The sequence below is a fragment of the Agelaius tricolor genome, unplaced genomic scaffold (assembly GCF_023055355.1).
Source record: "Agelaius tricolor isolate 1412-34295 unplaced genomic scaffold, bAgeTri1.0.p SCAF_19, whole genome shotgun sequence".
Taxonomy (NCBI): domain Eukaryota; kingdom Metazoa; phylum Chordata; class Aves; order Passeriformes; family Icteridae; genus Agelaius; species Agelaius tricolor.
Window position 1 is genome coordinate 4,234,649 of NW_027269279.1, and position 23,842 is coordinate 4,258,490.

Consider the following 23,842-nt stretch of genomic DNA (forward strand, 5'->3'; position numbering starts at 1 on the left):
AGATCCCCGCGTGGTTTAATCTGGCTGAGCAAGGATCTGCGGATGCTGCAGCGCTAGGGACGTTTGTTCCCTGATGACGTCAGCGATGACACGTTTTTTACGTCACTGCATGTTGTCTGGTGAGAACAAACCCCACTGGGTTCTGACCCACACGTTACAAACAGCGCCCCGGTACCGCCGGCTCGGGACCCCAAGGGCCCGCCCAGGCCCCGCCGCGGCCCCGCCGCGGCGGCTCCGCCTGACGTCATCCCGGACGCGCCGTGACGTCACACCGTGTCCCGTGTTGTTGGCGTGACGTCACGCCACGGACGGTGCGCCCACCACCCAGGCCCCGCCTCCGGCAGCGAGGCCACGCCCTCTCGCTGCTGATTGGTTCTCGCGCCCCTGTCCCCGCCCCCTCCCGGCACTGCCCGCCCTGCCTTGCCCTGAGCCTCGTCGCCCTCTTGGTTCCGCCCCGCATGCCGGTTCATCCAATTAGAGAACGGATGCGTTGAGCGATCGCGCTGCCACCCAATGAGAGCAGTGCGGGCTCCTCCCCGCGCGGGCGGCGGCGCTCAGGGCAAGGGGCCGGGGCCGCGTGTCCCCCGCCCGCCGCGGCACCGCCGCGACCCCGCGCCGAGGGCTCCGGGTGCCTCCCGCCGCCCCCGGCCCCGCGCAGCCCCCTCGGAGCGGCCGCGCCCCCTCCCCGGGCAGGGCCTGCGGGCCGCGCCCCGCCGCCCGCACCCCTCCCCCGGCCGAGCCGGAGCGAGGAATGGGCGGTCCCGGCCCGTAGCCCCCGGCTGCGGCTGCTCCTCCTCCCGGTCGCAGCGTCTCGGCGGCCTCCGCCCGATGCTGGCGGAGCTCGGGGTCTCGGCGGCGGCGTTGTGAGCGCTCCGGCCGGGCCGCCGCCGCCATGTCCGGCGTGGTGCGCACCCTGAGCCGCTGCCTGCTGCCGGCCGAGGCCGCGGGCCGCGCCGGGGAGCAGCCGCGGAGGGACGGCAAGGAGCGGAGCCGCGATGCCGAGCGGGAGGCGCGGCGGCGCAGCCGGGAGATCGACGCGATGCTGGCCCGGGAGCGGCGCGCCGTGCGCCGCCTCGTCAAGATCCTGCTGCTGGGCGCCGGCGAGAGCGGCAAGTCCACCTTCCTCAAGCAGATGCGGATCATCCACGGCCGCGAGTTCGACCAGAAGGCGCTGCTGGAGTTCCGGGCCACCATCTACGAGAACATCCTCAAGGTGAGGGGAGGCCGAGGGGAGCGGGGTTGGAGGCCGGCACATCCCGCGGCGCCCGGAGCTCGGGCCGTGCCCTCGGGAAGGGATGTGAGGGCTCGGCCGGGGCGGCGGCTGCGCCCCCCGCCTGCCCCGCCGCCGCTCCCGGTGCTCCGGGACCGGGCTCGGTGCAGGTGTTTGGGAGGGCGGGCACCTTTGGGCTGCCGGGGCCCGGGGAATGTGGGTTCCGGCGTTTCCCGGCTGAAGGTTTCCGTGGAAAAGGCTTCCGTGGAAATTTCCTTGCAAAGGGGATTGAGAAAAGCTTTGTGGAAACGCAGAGGAAAGAGGATATAGGTGTGGCCTGCCTTCTGGAAAAAACATTATGAGAGCATCCTCGAAGTCGGAATTGGAGAAACTTCAAGGTTTGAAGAAATGAGGAGGAATTTCTCTGCTTTTGCAAAGTGTCCCCAGTCTGTGCACCTGGAGATGGGACGAGAAAGGGCTCCTCGTACAGATGTTACGGCTGCGAGTGGTTGTTACTTACTCGGTGCATCGTTAGAAATGCAGGAGTGTAGGCCCGCAGAGCTGGGCACTGTGGGGTGTCACCAAACCTGGAGCCGAAATGGAAATAACTCTGCTTTGGTGCCTTTGCAGGAAAGTTTCCTTTCAGTGTGTGTGCAGGTTTTGTAGTGCTGGCAGCGTGTTTCTCTATTGACTGGGGACTCTAAAAGCTGCTGGTAGAACCTTTGGTCTACAGACCAGTATTTCCATAACTAGGGAAAAGCAACCTTGACAAATACTGTTCCTTTCAGGGATACAGCCTTGATGCCCTGTGCAGGTAGAAGTGATCACATTTTAGAAAATACATGAAGATACATTAAAAGCTCACTCAGGAGTGTTTCTCTCTTCATCTTCATAATCTTTCCCTAAAAGAAATGCTGCTTTCCTGCCTATATTTTTCTGTAGGACCGTCACCATTCTTTTGTGGGCATGGATTTGTGAGGCTTTGTGAGATTTCATAGAAAGTTAAAGGAAAGGGAACTGTGCAAGTTAAAGATAACGAGTTACTTTTGAGTTTCCAGATTCGTGTTTAAATAGAAGCTTTATGTGCACTTAATAAGTGCATGCATACAATGACTCTTGTTTTTAAGAATGCTGCTATTCCATAAAGGGCTTTCACTTCTGTTAATGAACAGGAAAATTGTTGTCTAATGTTCTTTTCCTTTTTTTTGTCCATTTTCAGGCTGGAGCCCATTAACTGCAAGAAAGTTGAAATTCAGAAGCTTCTCTCTGATTGTAGTTATGTGAGCAAAGAGAGTGTTATGATTTTTTAAATCTATATTCCTAGAAATAAGGAGTCTTATTCTAGGTCTTAATGCTTATTGTGGTCCTGTCAGTGATTTTGGTTTTTTTTTTTTTTTTTTGCTGCTGCTAATTTCAAGTGGTAGGAGAAGCTTTTAGGGAAGCAATTTGTGAAAATGGAAAAATCTGAGACTCCTTCCTCTTTAAGTTGTCTAAGCAGTAGCAGTTGTGGTAAAATGATGTAATATTTTATGCATGCAGAAGGTGTAGAGCTTTCAGCAGTAGAACTCGGTGTGCTTTGGAAAGAAAAGTGTCTCCTCCTTGTAGTAGGGGAGGCAGAGTCACACACTTGAAACACTCCTGGGTAGATTTGCAGAATTCAAAGTAGAATCCTGGTCCTCAAGATAGCAGTCAGGTGTTCTGATAGTTAACAGCACTTCTTGGACTATGTCAGCTGAACCTTTTAAACTCTTCTAATCCTGAAAATAAAATTTGGAAGTAGCTTTAAAGTGGGTTAATATGGTTCAGCAGATTGATTGCCCTTTTGGCCCTGCAGGTGGTGATTTGGGAGTGTTAAGGTTAGGTTAGGCTTCTCCTTTGGGTGCATGTCAGACTCTTCCTTCCCTTGCTTTTCCAGATAACACGGGTGGCTCTTGTATACAATAATGCAATTTAGGCTCCCCCCATATGTTTTTGGGGAATGGCTTGGGAAGAGTCACTCTGGAAAAAGTAGGCAGAAGGAGGAAGAGCAAACAAGAGAGCCAGAAGAGTTTGCTGGTGGGAAGGCAGTAGATGTTTTGTTTGCATTTTTGCTCATCTGAGAGAAGCCTGATAACACCTTGATATTCTGGCACAATCATCAGGAAGAAATCAAATACCAGGACAGAATAACAGCTTCCAAAACAGTGATTGTCAGTGCTTTTATTTTAGGGTAATTGTTTAATACTCTCTTGCATTAAACGTGGATAAACATCCAGTGTTTAAAGTAAACTTTCTTAGCTTCTTTGACAGTGTCAATTGTCAAGTGCACGAGATTGCTGCTCTTTCTGTAACAGAGTGTTTAGACTGCAGGTCCTTTTCACTTTTTCAGGAAGTTCAATGATCACTGCTTAAGACTTAACGAAGCCAAGATCCCCCTGTGTTTAACTGGCAATAAAAGATCTCAGATGAATTTTTAGTACTGGATGTGGACAATGTGAAGTGGAAATGATCCTATCAAGTAGCATTTAAATCTGTGTGACATTGTCAAGTACAGCTGCAGCAACCTTAGCCCGTTTTTCCACACAGTCCTCAGCATGGTCAGACAATGGTCCCCCTAAGCTTCTGCAACACTGAGATCTGAGTTAGAAATGCAGTGTAAATCTCTGGGATTAAATGGTCAATTTTCATTTTCCAGCCATGACTAAACTCCTCTCTGAAGGAGGAGCATTCCTACTCTTGTAACAGTGCTGGTTATTTCTGAAATGCTTATTGCAGTGGTGTTTCAGCAACTGTACAGCTTATGGAGAATGAGGAAACTGCTTCAGAGAACACAATGTGAAACCTCTCTGAAAATAACAGTGCTAAGCATGAATTGACATTAGTGTCAGCTTCCACTTCATTTTGAGTTTTCACCTTCTTGCCTTTCTGATATCTTCTTAATGCTGAGTTCTTTGCTTACCCTGTTCTCTCTGGTTCTCATCTCCCATTTTGGGGAAACCCTAGTCAGAAACAAAATGCTGAAACAAAATAAACCTATGATACAGAATTTACTTTTCCATTTAGTACAGGTGATGGTTCAGGGCCTTGCTAGCTTTTTCTGGCATTTGTGGGATGGTATTCAAATACAGGAGTTTTGCTTTGGTTTAAGGTAAATAGTCATTGGTTAACTCGGGTTTTGCTTGTTAATCGAGGCTAAGTTTCAAAGTAACTTTTTGGAACTTTTTGATGACTGAAGTGAAAAGCAGTAGTGTTAATGCTCTGGTATGAGTACACAGGCTTCAGGACTTCAGCACACCCACCTGGAAAAGGAAAGTGCACAGGACAGGGCTGTCTGGCTGCCCAGGCCTGAATTTTAAGGTGACTCTTGCCTGTGTTGGAAAACTGTCATGTACCTTAAGTTTCAAATCTAAGCAATGTGTGGTGGTATTACAGAGCATTTTGATGCTTTTTAACTGGAGCTACAGGAATTTTCTGATACCTTCCATCCAAAACAGATGGGTTGCCCTTGCTACTCTATTTGCTTCCTTTGATAAAAGTTAAAGAGCTCAGACACTCAACGGGTCCCAACTCTGATGTTCCTTGTCTAAATGTTTTTTTTGTTTCAAGTATGTGAATATCATGCTGCTTAAAAAAACCCGGTTTAGTTGCATAAGAAAATAATTACAGCAATCTACAAGCACCAGAGTGGTGCTTGCACCAGCTTGTTTAGGAGATTTTGATCTGAAGAGAGAAAAAGTTCAGCTTTTAGAAGCCTGAAGTATAATCTGTTGAGCTCTTTTGGTAATGTTAGTTTTCCTGTTGAGAATGGAAATACCAGCTCAAGGTTGCAGTACATCCAAGAGTGTTTTCTTCTTGTTTTTGGCCTGAAGTGTAATGATTGACTAAGGAATTAAAAAGCCTGGAATTGCAGAGGGAAGGACTACACAGGAAATTATGTGTGATCATTTGTGAGCTCTGAGTGGGGAAAAAAACAAGGGAAGATTCTGAACATGTAAAATCTTTGAGGAACAATCCTTTGGGACTTTTGAGTGCAGCTGCAATACACGAGGGGATACCTGAGAGCATTTCTCCTTGCCAGCAGGAATATGAGTGGCAGTTAAGCAAAGTAAGTGGCTTGTGCTGAAGGCAGCTTGAAGAACTTTAGACTTCTGCAATTAATACTAAACCTGGACTGTTGCTGGGACTCTGTGTACCTTGAGTGCACCTAAATTGTATTTATAGTGGCTGAAGTAAGGTGGTTGTACCTCCTGTCACCAACAAACAAACCAAGAAAACTCTTTTGCAACTTTCAAGTTGCAGGCAGGTACAGATAGAAACTCTAGCATGTGGAAACAGATTGTTCCTCAGTTTGTTTGGGAGCTACACTTGCAAGTGACCAAGTTACTCATTTCTAATGTAAGCATGTGTCTTTCAGTGGCCTGCAAACTCAGAGGAAATGCATCAGGTAAACCCCAGTTACTCTTTAAATTGCCTCGACTCCACACTTCCCTGGCTTTACATGCAAATGAGTTTGGAAACCCATTAGGAGGTGATGATGGTCCCACTCCATCTGCTGCTTCAGGGCTGGATCCAGCTGTTTGAGGAGTGGGTCTCAGGACAGTGTCAGTCTCCTTTCTGCTGGAATGGCTTCTTTTCAGAGGAGTGACAAGGAGAGCATAGGAACTGTGGTTAATTAGAATCTTTAAATTCAGTATAGAAGTGCTCAAGTTCTGTACTAGAGCAGTCTTTTAATTCTGATTATCTTTACTCTCAGCTTATTTTATTAAGAAAAATAATATTCACTAGTTTATGTGGAAAAGAAAAAAAACCCTGATGAGTCTTGCTGATCTTGTTGTTCCAGGTTCATTTCATCAATGGATCTCTCACTAACTTCCAGTTGGTGTGTTTTCTATGTCTTAAATGTAAATTCCATCAACTCTGGTGCTCCCTTTGCATTTGGGGTGTCCCTTGGTTTGACTGGGATTCAGCCATTTCTCTCCATCATGGCAGATACTGGAAGAGGAGTCATGGTCAGTAGTAAATGATAAATATCCATAGCAGTTCCAAAATGGAGCTCACAATGCTCTTGTGATGTAGTCATTAGTATTGCAGAACATGACTTAGTCCCTGGAGACTGCAGGCACATACTTTGATGTCTTCCAGACAAAAGTTTAGTCACTGAAGTGACTAAATTTGGGAGCTTACTCCCAACTTATTCACTTGGTTAGTTTTATAATTAACTTGGAAACGGTATTGGCAAAAAAAAAAAATTAGCAAATTGTCCTGTAAAAAATGTTTACAGGAAAACTTTGGAGCAAGCTGTAGTTTACATTGTCTGGAAAATAAGTTCAATGCAAATTGCAACAAGGAAAAAGCTGCAAGGATTTGGAGGCTGCAGGGTTTCAAATGAGTTTCCACCCCTTGCCTGGGATTTTTCAGCCTAGTGAAGGTCAGGAGCTGGTCCCAGGCTGGCATTGAATGAGCACAAGTGCTGGGTACTGAATCCACGAGGGCAGCGTGGCAGGGATGCCTCTGGAGCTGCAGATGCTGTGTCCTGTACTGACAGCATGAACTAACTGTGAACTGATATTGGTGGGATGGGCTCAGGGCAAGGAGAAAGCTGCTGATACAAGTCTGAAAGCATCAACTGAGAACTTTTTGTGAGGTCCTGAACGTCATCTCTGAGGTCATCATCTCTACCCTGTGCTGAGTTACACAAGTAAAGTTTGCAGTGGGTATTTTCCTTCTGCTGCATTTATCGTCATTTCACTGGGTTCACTCAAAGACAAGGACTCTTTTCAGAGTTTCCAGACAAGCAGACATCACTGCTGCTCCCAATCCAGAGACTCGGTGGCTAATCCAAATGTTTTTTAATATTTGTGTTCCTGTGGACTGGGTAAATGACACTTCCCCTTTGTTGCCATTTTTTATTTGTATGCTGGCCTGGAAGGTTGGTCATCTGTGCTGTTTACCCTGCTCTCACCTGGGTGGTACTGGAATATGTGAGTGGTGGAAGGACATGCAGAACTGGGGAGCCTTTTTGTTGTCTAACTGGGCCAACTGGTGCTGCTCCCACCCCTTCCCTTGTGTGTGTCTCACCTCACAGCAAACTAATGCACTTTTGATATGAATAGCCAGGGTCATGGTGATGTTTGCTCACTGGATTGTGGGCTCAGGCAAGTGACAAACCTATCAAACAGAAGAGGGTGGAACTCCACTGCCAGGAAAGATGCCCCTTTTGATGGTACCTCATTTTTTGGCTGTTCTGTAATGTGAAACCTTATCCTGAATGACATTGGGTTCTCTACTGCTGCTTGGCATAATGCTCCAAGGACATAGATCAAAGGAAAACTCTGTTAATGTTTTTATGATAGTGTGCTGTAAAAATCTGATTGTCTTGCTGTCACTCTGCTTGTAGTAGGTCACCTTCTCTGCAGTGCTCAGACAGCAATTTACAAACAGTGCATATGATTATATTTGCTAACACTGACAACTTTATTTTTAAAAACTGTGCAGCTGGACCTGTGTTCCTCATCACCTTGTATTGTTCCTCTGGCTCCAAAGAATATCTGTGGGCTGAGGTGGGAGCAATCCTGTTGGCAGCAGCTCTGATATAGATTGGTCTCTGTGAGATGAGATCCCCAGACTTCTGCCAGTTCCTTGTCAACAGCAGAGAGGAAAAACACTCGGTAGGAAACAGGCTGGACTCTGCCTGTGCCTGCAGTGCTCTGCTGGTTTGCAGCCCCAGGGGAAGACAGCAGTGCCTGTTAGCTGTGACCTGCAGCCCCCAGGGAGGGCTCAGCACCTCTCTCAGGACACTAAAGTCCATCACTGATATGTAGATGCTGGAGATTTTGGGCGTTGCTGGAGGTTGAGCAGTGTATTAATGGTAAAAGTGTAAAAAGTAGCTGCTGTAGTATTTCATGTGTAACAGTTACTCTGTTGTCTATGCTCTCTTACTCAGTAGTAATTCTCCAAAATTATCTGAGAAAATGCACTGTAGGAAACTCTTCTATTTGTACACAAACTCTACACTTGCAGGTTCTCTCTAGACACTGAATCAGGTTTTTTGATCACTTTGACTGCATGGAAGAACCTGGCCTTGCCTATGAGCAAGTGCTCCCCAAACCTGTTGTGCCAATTTTATGTTTGGTGCTTAACTGAGGGGTGTTCACTTGGCCTCTGAGTTGGTCCATCTGGTGAAAGGTGTGAGGCTTTAGGGATGATGAATCCTTCAAGTACTGGAGCATATGAATAATTTAAAAAGTGAGTGTTGTGTTTTATGTAGCAGTGTAACTACAGATGTAAGATGTGCTTAAATCACGCTGCCCTTTAAGTACTGCAAACATCTCTGGCTTCAAGTGACATCAGCTCATGATAACCTTTCTAATAATTCCCACAAATTCATTTAAATATTACTGAAAAATACAAGAAAACCTGGATTTTTTTTTCAAAGCTAGAATGCTTTCAAAAATGAAGGAGAAAAATTGTATTTGAGCCAGTCCTAGTAATGAGCATTTGTGTAAATGCTCGTAAAACCTTCCTGCTGGTGAGCAGCAAACGTGCTCCAAACAGCTGTGCTGTGTCAGGCTGAGGAGCTCAGCCTCTGTGTGGGACATGGAAAAACAGCCCACAACCAAAATGGGTATGAGCTCAAGGCAATGTGATCCTTTGGTGTGCTCTTCCAGTTATTGGCAGCCTTTGGTTTAGGAAACTCCCCGAGCCAGGATTTGCATCTGGAATGTAATCGAATAGTCTTCTCTGGGCTTTGCTTCCATCTATTCTTCTCCATGGCTTTTGGAGTCCATTTATGCTGCTGGCCAACATCCTGTGTAAATGCATTTGACTGGCTGGGGTTGTGTAAGTTTTGAGTTTGAACTGTTTGATAACTCATATTTGTCTAGCAAGGGGAAGGAGAAAAACAGTCTTTGTCTAGTCCCTTTCTGCAAGTGGTTTGTAATTTCTCTGGATTTCTTGTGTGTTATGCCTTAGCTGTCTTTTCAAATCTATGGATTTCTATATTTAGCATTTTTTTCTGTATAAGATGTGCTGCTTCATGAGGTAGATCTCATCACACTCTTGTTTCACCTTTTTCTTTCTTCTACCCTGATTCCGTTCAGGTTTTGTGCATGCCAGGGATTTATGCAGTGACTTGAATATATTAAAATTATTAAGAAAGGAATGGAACAGAGAATTTCCTATTTTTTTTCCTCCCTAGCTGGTGCTTCCATTATGCTGCTGGTTTTCTATTTTCTAATGCCTGACACTATCCTTATCTGTGACTTTTAATTCTTTCCATCTATGCTTATTCTGGGTCCTGCTTTAAACTGCACCACAAAAGCTTTAAAATCAGTTGAAGTGTTCAGAAGCTTGTTTCCCATCTAAACGTGTTGCTTCATTTTTTCCATAGTCCAAATTTGAGAACAGAATGGTAATTAATGGTACTCAGCCTCATAAATGAAAGAGTGAGTTGATTTTTCTATAGTCACAAAAAATCAGAAAAACTGTCAGGAAGGGGGTAGGAAAAGTGTCTTGCTTGTATTTCCAGTAAGTGGAAACCTTTCCTATGGTGACTTGCTCTGCAGATTAATGAGGCAGGGATTATCAAATGCTCAGTGAGCTTGCAAAATACAGTGTTACCAGTAAGTCTGAGATGTGAGAAAAGGAGTACACAGCATCTAAATTTAGTGTTTTCTGTTTCTCCTCATCTTTCTGACATCTGTTTGTAGCATTTATGGAACTGTTTTGTGGAGATGGAGAAATGTTAAGTTTAGATTCATTTTACTGGGGATTTTGCTGAGTCACACTTTTAACTGCTAAGAGTTGGGCAGAAGAAACATTGACTATTTTGCTCATTATGTGAAGCTTTCATTCCTGATGTGTTTTAGAGACACATGTTGAAGCAGATGTGTTCTAAAAATTATGAGAGGCGCTGTGGGTGTGCACAGGACAGCATTCCTGCTAGTTTCTCTCCTGTGTTTTTATTTCCTTCATGCAGTGTGTGTCTGTTTGTCAGTGCTGGTGTCCCACTACTGAATCACTTTGTCCCAGATCAGGCTCTGCATGTGACTTGGTGGCAGCATCTGGAACAGTCAGAGCAATGCTGATGCCACGTGCTCCCCAAGGGTGCCCTTACAGTGGTTAATCCACTCCCACAGGCTCTGTGGGACCTGACTTTAGTTCCTTTTTTTCCTCAGGGAGGGTCAAACCTGCATTTCCAGCGAGCAGCAGATAAGTGACTATTCCAGGACTGGAGCAGTCTGTACGCCCTTGATTGAAACTGTTCTGTGGTTTTCTCCACACAAATAATGAAACTTTCCCTAACAACAAACAGCCTCTTGAGAGCCTCCATGTCTCCAGCAGGAGCAGGGAAGGTCGGGACAGCAGTGTGGGGAAATGCACTTGGACTGAGGTCCCAGACTCCTTGATCCAAGCAGGAGTTGTGCAGAGCTGCAGGCACTCCTTTGAGAGGCTGTGCAGGGCTGTGGGGTGCAGAAGGGTTCAACCAGCCCCAGGAAGGTCAGAGCTGTGTGGGCTGGGAGCTCTGTGCAGGGCCCAGGGCAGTGAGGGGACAGGGTGACCCACGGGGGATGGACGTGGCTGGGGACACGGTGGCCCTTGGGGACATGGTGGCCACTGTCCCACACTGTGCTGATTAACCATTTCATACACAGCAGCTCTCACTGAGAGAGACAAACCTGGCATGAGACACCTAGAATTAACCCTGTCCTGCTGGGCTCAGTCACAACAATCCTCTGGAAAAATCTCCCAAGGTCTTAACTGGGCATGGTTGGGAGCTGACCCTGCCTTCCAGGTGCAGCCAAGATGGGAATGTGTGCAAGGGTGGTCTGCAAAAGTGTTTGAAGCTGTGAGGTGCCATGGAGGCATCTGCAATTCAGAGACAGAGCCTTATAAGTGATTTTCATGCTTCTGTTTGCTAGTGCCCTTCAAATAACCATTGAAAGACTTCTGTTAATAAAGGGATAAACTCTGCAACTGGGAATGAGAGTTGGCTTTTAGTTTGTATGACAGTTACTAAATAGTTATGTCTGGAATTTAAAGCATCAGTTGGTAAATATATTTGATTTTAGTCTTTTCATGGTATTGTGGAGATACATTCTCTATTTCATGAGAAAAAGTAACAATCAGGAGTGAATCATAAATATTTACATTTTTGGGAAGCTGCTGTTCAGGAGCACTGCTGGCTAGTGACAACCACGACACTTCACTTTTCCTATTCTGTGACACTCCACTAAGCTGCTTCTCACTTCCCTCTCTAATCTTGGTTGCTGTTGGGAAGTTGTTGTTGTTGTGTGGTGCTGCTAAAGGACTGGAGAGCAGAAAAGTTCAAGTGTTAATAAAACATACATGCAGTCTTGATAGCTTAAAGTGTGCAAAAAAAGAGATCAGTCCAGTAATGTGGAGGCTCTTGTGAGTAGCTGTGGAAACAGAACTTCACTTCTGGAGATTTTTTTATTTTATTTACTTTAGTATCTCTAGAACCAAAGATCAACATAATGAGGAAGGTAATCCAGTATAACCCAGGGATTTGTGAATTCAGTGGTACTTGAGATGCTGAGTCACCATTAGCAGATCTGTCCATTACTGAAATGGGGCTCACTATTGAGAAATAAATATTGGCCATTGGAAGCTATTTACTGCAGGTGAAGTTAGAGTCAAGACTGAAGTTTCCAATTTCTTTAACCTCATGTGTTTGGCTTATTGCCATGAATATGAAATTAGGTTTCCATAAAAACTGAAAAATGTGAAAAGAACCAGCTCAGTAATCCTGAATTGAATTTGAGAACTATATCTCTTTACTTCTAGATTTCTTTTCCAGTATTAGAATAGCAAAGCCTACCTGTCACACACTGCTTGGCAAATGTGTGGCAAGTTCAAAAAGTAAGCTGAGTCTCAGGGAAAACTGGATCTACTGTCCTGAGCCTGGTAGTTTGGAATCTATGCAATGTCTTCAGTCCTGTGATGCTCCTCTGATCTCCCTAATGCTTGAGAAAGCTGGGATGTCCTTTTTGGTGTCAGAAACCCAAATGCAAAGGAAAAGATGGAAGAAAATGGTTTCAGGCGTGGTGTTACTGCTAAAACTACAGCTATGATGATCACACACCAGTTCCCAGACACTTTTCTTAATTCCCAGACACTTTTCATGCTCTCACTGATGTTTACTTTCATTATCTGTTGGTAGCACTGCTTGTTGCCATAAGCTGTCGCCGCTAATACTTTTTCCACCTGGGGGAATATTTTGTGGCTAAATTGCTTACAGAAGCAGGCTCTATCTTACTTCTGTTGGAGATGTTGCAATAAACAATGTTTTTGCTTCTCTCCTAAGTTCAGTATCACCAGAACAAGTGTCAAAAAAATAATCTTCAAGTACCTTCAAGTCCTCAATCTTCATTCACCGACTTTCTTCTCTGAATCGTTCCTTAGGGCTGCAGGGTTCTGGTTGACGCACGGGACAAGCTGGGGATCCCTTGGCAGTACACAGAGAATGAGAAGCATGGGATGTTCCTGATGGCCTTTGAGAACAAAGCTGGGATGCCCATCGAGCCTGCCACCTTCCAGCTCTACGTCCCTGCCCTGGCTGCTCTCTGGAGGGATTCAGGAATCAAGGAAGCCTTCAGCCGCCGCAGCGAGTACCAGCTGGTGAGTACACCCAGCTCCTCGCTGGGAGGAGACAAGTGCTGCACTGTAAATCTCTCTTCAGCTCAAACACAGCTTGCTCCATGCAAGATGGAGCCACCCTGTTAGCTGTTTGTAGGAGTGCTGTAAATCTGAGCACTTCAGCAGCAGAAACAAGTGGTAATTGGAGCCAAACTTGAAAAACTACATGGCAGTAAGAGGGAGTGGAAAAGTGCACATGACTGGATAAACTGGAAGAGCAAGAGGAACCAAAAAAGGCAGGAATTGGTTGAACTAAAAATATTTTAGCAGCTCAGTAGGTCTGTTCATAGTAGGTCACTGATGAAGGCACACTTAATTTGTAACTTTCCAGTCCTGCCAGCTTGCACTATATTGACACTGGCAAACTCTTCCTGCATGCAGCTCTTTTGAAGTGAATGCAGCACCCATTCAGGCTGCTGCTCCCTGACTGTTTCTTTTCATCCTGATGTCTGCAAGTGAAACTTGGATAAGCAACTGAAAGATGACAGTGAGCATAAAAATGTGCTCTCTTCTCTGCTTTCTTGTTGTTAGGTCTTCATGCTCTTGTGCCAAAATAGCTGCACTTCTGGTATGGGATATGTTTCTGACAGCTGTTCATAATCCACTCCTTTTTCTTCATATGTACAAGATGGAGAGGATTTTTTTTTTCCTTCTCTTTTTCTTCCCTGTTCTGTGGAGCAAGGTACTGATCCAGACAGCCTGGTACCACAACTGCTATGTTATCATGGTTTAATTAGAGGGGTTAAAGGACAGAAACAGGGCTTTGTATGGTCTCCTTTAGATTCTTTTACAAAGGGAGTTGATACAGCTGAAGGAGAAGGAGAACTAGAGAAATTGGATAGTGAAATTCTGATTGTTCCCTCATGCTGCTTCTCTGTGTGGGTTCTCTGGTGTCTGGTACTGTAGTTAAACTCATGCTGCAGCCCTTAGCTACTCATCTGTCTCCACTAATAAGATGCCTGTTTGGGTCTTGTTGTTGCATATCTTTGAAATCTGTCTCTGAAGTATCATGAGACTGCCAAATAGGTAAAGAACAAATGAAATGAAGTAAAGCTGTCGCAGGATGATGGGATAAACCTCACTTCCTTAGGCTAAAAATGAAACAATTTCCATGTTACAGCACTGGGGGTGGGGGGAAGGATGTGCAGGGGGAGAGAGGATGGATTAATTGTTCTATTATTCCTAGCATCTGTAGACACAGGCTTTGCTGTTCTAAGCACTGTGGAATAAAAAGATGGCTCGTGCCACAGGGAACTTGAATTTGCCATGAAACAACTGCTAAGAGAATCCAGTATAGGAAGCAATAGTTGCATCAGCAGCCTGCTAAGATTGTTTATTTTTTTCCCTGGGAAATGCTATGGTCAGGCATGGATTTTGTTTGTAGGGAGAGATTCAGATGGGGATCATGTGGGAGGTTCATTCCTGTACTGGTTAGCAATAAAAGTAGTATCAAACTGGGGGGAAGAAAGTCCTATTTGTTGAATAAATTGTGTTCCAAAAGTAGCAGGCCTACCTCTGCATTCCCTGGCTTAGAGGATTAAACAGGAAATAGCAAAAAAATAAAAAAGCCCCACAGAAACAAAGCAGAGAGGCATGCAAGGGATCATTTGAGAGGCTGTCATCCTCAACATTGTGCTGCAGTTCCATGGTGCATCCTTTTGGATGCCACTGGTGTCACCTGGGCGGTGTCACTGGGGCACCTGGGACCGCTGCAGGCTCCAGGGCTGTTACCCTGCCAATACTGCAGCCACCTGTGTCACAAAAACTCTGCAACTCCACCCCAATCCTGCATCTGTGGCACTGGCAGCATGAAAATCTGGGTGCTGTGATTTTATTGTGCAGGCTGCATCACCAGGGGATCAGGAAGTGCCTGACTTGTGACTAAATAAAAGCACTTGGCTGCATAAAAGGTTTATAAATGCTGCTTCTGGATTGAACAAATTATTAACACCTCAATACTTTGAACAAGTTTCCATATCTTGCTTCTAAGTTCAGCAGAAGTCTGATTCCCTCAATATATGGGAATAAGCAACTGTACAATCCTTTAAAAAAATTAAAACTACATAATGTTTTAAAGAAAGAGGTGGTTTAAGGAGATGCCTAATTTGTAATTGCATATGATATGTATAAACCCATACCTTCATTTAGTTTAAACCCTTGCTGGATATAGACTTGTGTAAATAAATAGAAGCCAGATATAGTGGACTCTGAGAAAATAAATCTTTTCTGAACTGATTTTAACTCAGGCTAAAGAAAACCTCTGCATCAGCACTCTCTTTCTTCCCTAGTATAAGCAAGTTATTAAATGGAATATGCTTGGTTTAAACTGAATTTATTATCTTTAAAATAGTTCCTAAATCATCACCAAAATGTTGCAGCTTTACATTACTGTGATCTTTCTGTATGTGCCTTGACACTGTTTGAAAAAACAACCCCACTCAGCACTGGCATTTTCTTCACCCTCCTCTTGCAGTCAACTGAACAGCAGCTTTTTTTATAAATCATTGTTGTTATTTTGGCTTCAAAGCTGTAGGATTATTGGTCTGCTTGTGAATGTTCTGCTTCTCCAGGAAGCTGTGGGGCTGTTAAAAAGTAAAACACAGCAGTTGGTTGGTTGGTTGCTTGACTAGAGCTGGAAATTGCAGTGTGCAGGTGCCTTCCTATGGTCTGCAATGCCCAGCTCAGTGACTGACTCAGCAGTAGCAAACTTGTTGAAAGAAAACAGCTCTGACCATAACCCTGTGCAATCTAAAAGCTGCTTCTCTGGCACCACAGAAGCTGCCTCTGGGCATTTGAGTGTTTTCTGCTTCATTCTCAGTGCCTACAAGTGCTGGTTGTAAATCCCTGTCTGGGTCTTTGAGCATTTCAGAAGTGAGTGGGTGGATTCTACAATAGAAGGCTGCTTTTTTTTTTTTTTTCTTTTTGCTTTTGTCTTCCCAGCCTCTCTTAAAGCAGACGAACCAATTTTGCTTTCTTTTTACAAACATCAGCCTCTCTCTCTTCCCCTACCCCAGCCAGTCCCCACCAACCCAAGTTCCTCTGTTCCTTGTATGGGAGCCAAGTAGTTTGGGGACAAAAGCTCCATTGTATGTTTGCTTCCATTGTCACGTCTGTCCTCGTTTTTTAACTACTGGAATAGGAATTCCTTTGTAATCAGAATGGGATTCTTCTCCCTTCTCCCCTGGCCTCATTATCCCCCCACCCATTTTCTGTCTGGGTGTTCAAAAGGAATATTTTGGTCCCGGGGATGTTTGTTCCTTGGAGGGTGCCCGTGGTAGTTTGGGCAAGGGGCTGCAGATCCCCCAGTCCCAGCAGGAGGAGACAAATCCCACAGGGAATGTTCCTGGGGAGCAGGAGGCTGGGAGCTTCTGCAGTTTCAGCCTGATGGCAGCTGCTGGGGTGTATTTGGGAGTTTGGCTGCTTGTGTCTGCAGGCTCTTTTTCACTCAGTAGTGACATTTCCTTTTATGCTATAAACCATGGTGGCCAAGGCCAAGGTAGGAATTGCTTTGGTCGTGTGGTTTCTGTTTTGGTTTGTGGTTTGGGGGTTTTTTGGTTTTTTCCATCCTCTCAGGTCTTTACTGTGAGAATGTGAGAAGCCATTCACTTCTCTTTAATGTGCCCAGAACAAAAAGTGACACAAGGTTAGATACTCTTTTGGCTTCTTGCAGCTTGGTGTGCTTGATGTCATTGTGGGTAAAGATGGGACAAATGGGGCTTGTCAGGGAAAAAAATTATATTTTTGTCACGAGCAGAACAGATGGATAATGATGAGCAGATCTGCCAAGGCCATCATGTGCCTTTATCAGTTCTTAGAGCAAAATTGACATTGTTGTTATAAAAAATATGTTCATGATCCATCACCAGAATATCAATTGAGATTGTTATCGATGTATTAATATTATTATTGATGTTCCCTGCAGTGTTAAAAGACTTTCTGGTGTTTTAATAGCTCTTTTTAAAAGAAAAAATAAATGTCAGCATTAATGGGAAGTTGTGGTTCCTGAGAGGGAAGTAAGTCTCTTGCAAATATAGACAAAAACCTTAGTACTGTGTCCATAGCTATTTTTAGCTGTGTGCACAGGGAATTGTATGGAACGCTTCCATTAATACTTCAAATACTGAGAGCCTCTGAAGCCTTGCTTGTGGGAAGACTCTGGAAAATGTTTTAAAGACCCTTTCTTTTATATTCATTCACCATTCTCTGGGTGAGAGTGAGGGGGAATTGGGGGATATTTGCAATAGCACATGGGTCACCCCTCTGAGAATTAACTGGGGGGTTTGCTGTTTTTCTTTTGAGCAGCCCCTGGAATTGGTTGAATTCTGCCTGCCAGGACAGCAGTGAGCACTGCAGAGGGAGCAGCCTCCTCCTCGGGGTAGCAGAGCTTTGTGCTGCCTCCTCCCCATGCAAGGAGCTGATGGCTTCAGAGCCCCACAGGCAGTCAGCTGTGTGCTCTGGCCAGTGTGCAGGGGAGGCACCAGTTATTCACACTAGTTCTTGGTTCAGGGTAGACAAACTGTGGCTTCAATGTCTTTATTTTTGTACAGAAATGATGATGCAGTGATGTAATCAGCAGTGGGGCTGTACGTCGGCCCCTGAGGCACTGGGAGATTTTGTGGCAGCATTTGGCTGAAGCCAAGTGAATTGAGAGATGGGGCAGGAGAAAATTGACTTAATGTGTGAAGTAGGTGACTTTGAAGTGACACATTCAATGAAATCTACAGCAATGGGCTGTATTTTGTCAGAATTCTTCAGTGCACTTTAACAGCCATTTCCTGAATCCTGAAGCACAAAGTTTCCAACTGATGATTTCTCTTTAAGATGCAGTGGCAGAGCAGAGGCAGCCCCAAAAGCATGTTTGTAGGCAATTTGCTCTCTCAGCACATATGGCAGAGCCCTGAAATGCAGGGATGCTTGTGCCTGGCATTGCTGTAAATCACTTTGCACTTGAGGAAACACCGAGTGTCAAATCAAGCCCAGCTTATACAATTGGCTGTAACACAAAAATCAGCTCTTCTCTTTGCAAACTACTGTTTGAATATGAGCTTACACAAGAGACTCTCTGAATGTTGCTCATTCTGCAAGGATGATTTTTTTTTTCCCAAAGCTGTGAAATTCTCATATTTCATCAGTGAAATCCATTGAGGCTTGACCAATGCTGGTGAGATGTACAAAGGCAATAACCACACTGTTCAAAGTGCCAGCCTGGGAAATCTTGTTACAATTTAATGCATGTAATTGGGACTAGGCAGCAACTCTGCCAAATTACTGTTGAGCTCTGCATGGGTATTTCCTAGCTTGCAGAACTCCTGTGAAACTAAATTATTTCTGGGAAGTTACATGGTTTTTTTGTTTTCTTTTCTAGATCTGGATGGGACATACCACTCTAACCCACAACATTTTTTACAAAACAAGGGATTGACAGAAAGCTACAAAGCAGAAACTCATGTTTGCTGTTGCTGAGCCTTAATTTTTTTGTATTTGCACACTCTTAGTGCTGAAAGTCAAGTGCATCTGTATCTAACAATATTATATACTTTCTTTCTTTTTGAAGCTAATTATGAAGCTGTGGATGGTAAATTGGCTTGTCTGAATCATAGCTAGTACATGTAAGGAATGATAATGCTGTATTTTTTATATAAAACAAAATAATAGTTGATTATAATCTGGTTTTATGTTAGAATTCTGAAAGAGTGGCCTGATCTGAAACAAGATGTCCTATTAACCCAAAAGATCACTGACTTGCAGACTTTAACAAAAGATCACTGACTTGCTCTGGACTCATATGGAAGAGAGAGTTATGAAGATGCTTCTTAGTTAAATATCTGAGCAAGGTTTTGAGCCAGTCTCACAGCAATTAAGTGCCAGAGATCCAGATTTAAGTTCTAGTTCTGTTTCAAATCCCAAGACCTCCAAAGTTTATGGTGAGGTTCTGGAGTCTGACTCATCTTTGTGCAGCAGGGGAAGTTAATTGCTTGTTTAAGTGTAATCCTGCAAAGCCTGGTGGCTGCTCTGCAGCAGGAAGGATTAGCAGCTGGAGTCCCTGGCTTCCAATCCTGTCTCTGTGACCAAACAGGAACATTTTTTTCAGAGCAAGGTCTCGAGTAAGAACCCTCAAACAGAAGTGGTATTTTGTTAAAGGAGTTAGTTAGTGAGCTATAGTTTAGGTTTTATTAAAAATTGAGAGATAGCAAAGCACAAGCAGCTGGAAACCTTCATGCAGAATACTGTGTGAGTACTGGCTAAGGCTGTAGAGTTTGCCAGTTTGCATCTGCAGTTCAATCCTTAGTCTTAAATTTGCAATATTCTAAAAATGAATGTTTCAGTGAGATATGTTGATGGGCCTGCTGCCAGCAGAGAGCTCCTGGAGCAGGGCAGGCTCTGGCTGTGCCAGTCAGGATTCAGCCTGAGCAGGAGGCAGAGGTGGAGATGTTGGCTGTCACCCACAGCAAGGAATGCTCCACTTGGTGCCCTCAGCTTTGCTTTAAGTGCCATTGAACAAGAGGTGAGAAGAACTTGCATTGAAAGTAGGCTGGATTCCTGGGTTCACAACCATGTGGGGAATCACTGCAAAGCATTTTGAATTCCTGCAAAATCTGCTCAAAATCTTTTCTCAGTGACGAGTGCTGTTCTCTGAGGCAAAAGCAACCTAAGAAAGCTGTGATGGGTAAAACAGTTATTAGCCATTCTTAAGTACTTTGTGCTATTGGAGAGAAATAAGAAGAAACCAGAAATGAATGAATGAATGATGATTTTTTAAAAACAGTGCAAGTGGAGAAGTCTTGGAGAACAGCAGTTTGTGACTGTACCTACCTGAAACCTCAACCAAGCATTGAGTGTTAAATGTTGTGTGGGAAAATAGGAGGATTCTTGCCATGGATTTCTCCTGACCTTAGGTTATGACAAAGTGCAACAGCTGGGTGAAATGTGGCCTGCATGGAATGGGAGGATAAGATGGAAAGTAATGAGCAGATCATACATAATAAATAAGTGGATAACAAGAAATTGATATGCCTACCATATGGGAGCTGAGATGGATCTGAATAAAAAGAGCTGTGCTACTGGCTGTCCTGCTCTTCTGTGTAGTGAATTCCCAGCACTCAGCATTTTTTAATTTTTACATTATTTAAAGATCAAAAACTTTGGGCAAAATCACCTCCAAAGTCTGTAAGATGTGCAATTAATGCACTTCATTAATGCTCTGCTCTCTGTGGGTACCAAAAGGCTGAAATTCAGACTGAGTGTGGACCTACCTTTAATTTACAGATTCTTGAAGGCAGATTAAAAAGCTATGTAAGGCTTCCTGTAGGAGCTTTTTGCTGCTGGCCCTTGGAAGCCAATGCATCCTGACTGTGTTTTTGGTGTGGTTAAGATAAATAAGAGAAACAACTTCATATTTGCAGCTGCCATGGTGAAAATTGATTGCAAGCATTTGCCTCTTGCCTAATGATTGCCATTTTTCCGGTTGAAAGATTTTTTTTTTCTTCTTATATGTATTTTACCAAGTACAAACATTTTTTGTCTGTACCTCTTAGTAATTGAGCCCCTTAAAGAACTGTCTGGGTGACCCAAAAGGTTTTTTACTCATCCTTACCTTTCTGTGTGCATATGGAAGTGGTTATTGTTTGCTGTCTCACCTTCAACAACAGCACTGAAACATTAAATCTAATGTTCTTAGGCTGGAAAAGTCCTTTTGGCTGCCAGCTCTTGAGAATAAATGCCACCTTGGTTCTGGAAAGAAGCTTTAATTTTATTATGCATAAAATAATTAGAAAAAATACTCTGTATGTTTGTCTTTGCAGAATTGTTGTTCTAAGCCCTAATTAGTGCTACTCTAAATCTTGCAGGACTGTATTGAATATGAGGATTTGTTCAGAGCAAGTACAGCTGTAATTAATCTTTGCATTCCCATCAAGAAATGCTGGCACATGCTGTGAGAAACAAGGAAGGAAACTTTCAGTTCAGGCTGTCTGAGCCAGTACCCAACTGCAGCTACAAACCACTGGAGTAATCTCTTTATCCCTTTCTAGTGTGCAGGAAAGGTCTGGGCAGAGACAAATCCAGCCCAGTGAGCAGCCTTTAGCTTTGATTATGTTGTTTAATTTCATACTTAGAAAGTTTCTAAGGGACCTCAATCATTCAGGAGACTTTAAAATTGCAACTATTATCAGCTTAGAGATTCCCAGTGATGAAAATGTATTCCAGAAATCTGAGAAGTTGGGCACATTTAAAGGTGAACCCTTTGAATGACAGAGGGAGTCTAATGAAGAGTTCCTTCTGAAATTTGATGGAAGCAGGAGAGAACTCACATACTCAGTAATGAGCATCTGCATAGGTTAAAGTCATGGTAGCACAGGGAAAACTTTTATTTGAGTTGCTACAAAAATACTTCATTATGCACAGACATATATGTTAATGTTTACCTGCCTGAAAACAAAGAATACTGTTTCTAGTGGGAGGGCTCCTCTTGTCAGACTGGTTTCATCCATTCAGTCTCAAAGATACAATTGAAAAGGAGACATTTATATTTTTGTTCCCATGATAGGCGAGTTCAAAGTTCTTGGTGTATGAAAGCTGCATGCACTACCTGAAGATCAGCAAGGCCTGGCTTAGCTGTGTGAAGGAAAAGAGAGAGCTCCTGCTACTTGCTGTGTGCTGTATTAGCAGTTTTCTGACCCTGTGGTTGGTTTCAGGAAGCTGGGGGGGAAACAGGCACTGCCCAAGAAGAGGTGGCTGCTTTTGTTAAGCCTGTCTCCCTGACATGGCTCTCTCTGCTCGGAGCAGCAGTGCTGACAGTGCACTTCAGAAAGTTCCAGTTTTACAAGTCAGCCTTTTGTACCTCATTTATATGTTCTTTGTAGTGATTCAGCTTGCTTTTGGTACCCATTCAGCTTTTTATTGGTACCAAACCTTGCACTTTTCACCTAGAACTGGGACAGCGAGCAAGGGGGTTTTCAGTGCCTTTAAAAATGTTCTAAAAGGTTCCCTTGAGAAAAAAACAGTAAGAGGTTAAGGCTTGGATTTTTCAAAGGGGCCACTGAATTTAATAGGATAATGGGTAATGAATGCTTTCAGGCTTTCCTGAATATCCTAGTTTATTGTAAGCTATGTAGGATCAAGAACAAGTAACATGAACAGATGAACAAATAAGCAAATCATTAAAAACTAGGTCTGTTTTTATGAGGAAGTCTTATTGGCATATCTTCTGTATTTTTATACTTAGCAGATAGTTGAATTTGTTCTTTACTTATCACAATGAGAGTGAATTATGTTTGATGAGCCCATGTTCCTGAAAAGATGGGACCTGACAGAAAGCTGAGGAGGGGAATGCAGGTAGGATGGTGAGGCAGCAGTAACCTGCTCAGGTGGTGATGTTGTACCCTTGCTACCTATCCAAACCCTGACCTTTTTGCAATGACTTCTCCAAAAGATTGTAATGTCTTTAACCTACTTTTCTTCTGGTTTTCTCCCTGCTCCTGCTGTCTCCCAAACAAGCCTGGTTTGCCTTAAAATCACTGAATGCAAACCACTCTTGGCTCCAGCTTACCTTGGGCTGTAGCTCTGGGCAGTGATGCCAGTGAGCAATGGGAAATGGTGATTTGGGGGATTCTGCTTTGCACTGAGCTCTTGGTTGTGCTGGGTGGGGTTTTTGGAAGCTGCTCTTGGAGAAGGGGCAGATGCAGCCTGGGGGTGACACAGTGGGGAAGGAACAAGCCATGGCCATCACAAGTGGGCACAAATTTTCTTAACCTGGTGCTTGCCAAGGAGTGATGGCAGTGTCTTTATCTCACTGATTCTTCTCCCAAGCATGGTTCCTTTCCTGAGGCCAAACTAAGATGCCTGTACCTCAAAGAGTTGTTTTTTCAGTGTTTGTGTTCTGAATTACTGGAGTATCTGAAGTGGTCACAGACTGTTCAAATCCAGGCTCTGTTCCACAGGTATTGACTGTGGAAGAAGAAGAGGAGGTGAGCAGAGGAATGGAAGAAGCAGTGTTTGACTCTTGACTGCTGGGTTTATGTGCAGTGGTAGCTGTGCAGCAGGGGAGGGTTTCATAGACAGATGACTTAAGATGCATCTGAATGTGATGCTGTTCCAGGAAATATCTCAGTGCTCCAAAGTGCTACAAACCAAGCAGCTGATAACAAACACTGGTGGAGGGAGCAGAGCTGGTGAGTGCCCTTTCCAAAGGAGAAGGGTGAGGTTAGCTCAGTGTTTCACTTCTCCTTTCTCAGCTGCCCTGCTGGAAAAGCTTCTGTCACAAAGGCAGGAGGCAGCTTGGTCCCCACCTTCTCTGGTTTGCAGCTACACCTAAAGCAGCTCTGAGGATAAACCTGTTTGTCTCAATTATTGACTCAGGATTTGGGGGAGGGTAGGAAAACTTCTTGGAAACATCATGCAAGATTTTCTGTTTGAGAAAGTGGAAAACATGTTGCTCTGAGAAGTAATTTATTGACACCTTTCAAATGTCTCCTCTATATACAACACAGATTCCTGCAGTCAGACTGAGGCAGACTTGTGCTTCACTTGGCTTTGCTCCTGAACAAACTGTTGCTGTTTGTCCTTAGAAGGTCTGCTCTCCACCCCACCCCCAAAGCTCTTAATTTGACTTGCTTTCCTTGGTACTCCCTTAATTCTACTTTGGAAAACTCAGTAGAATCTCAAACTGAAAAAGTACTCGTTTATTGATGGAACTCTTTCCCATTTAATTCCACCTCTGGATTCAAGGCTTTTGATCCATGTGGTTTCAGTCTGGTCAGAGTACAGCAGTGAATCAGTCATGGTGTTGGATGTGGGCAGGAGACAAAAGAACACCTACTGTATTCTCCTTTTCTGTCCTTTCTTCCAGGCCAGCACATGCATTCCTGCTGCAGGGAGTTCAGCTGGCCATCCACGTGGCTGGACTGCTGCCCTCTCTCCAGTTCAGTAGGATGTGACCGAGGCTTTAATTAGGATTTTTTTAATAGGCTAGTCTGCTCAACAGCTTGGAAAAGTTTG

The 23,842-nt window shown here is 44.3% G+C and overlaps 1 protein-coding gene across 1 annotated transcript in view; it reads left to right on the plus strand.

Annotated features, from left to right (window-relative positions):
* Nucleotides 1–559: 559 nt before the first annotated feature.
* GNA12 (G protein subunit alpha 12) overlaps nt 560–23,842 on the plus strand; it is a 40,641-nt gene continuing 17,358 nt past the window's right edge. Inside the window, exons 1-2 of the mRNA XM_071443933.1 lie at nt 560–1,213; nt 12,614–12,829. Coding sequence (XP_071300034.1) covers nt 893–1,213; nt 12,614–12,829 — 537 coding nt within the window. The 5' untranslated portion in view covers nt 560–892. The remainder of the gene's footprint in view (nt 1,214–12,613; nt 12,830–23,842) is intronic.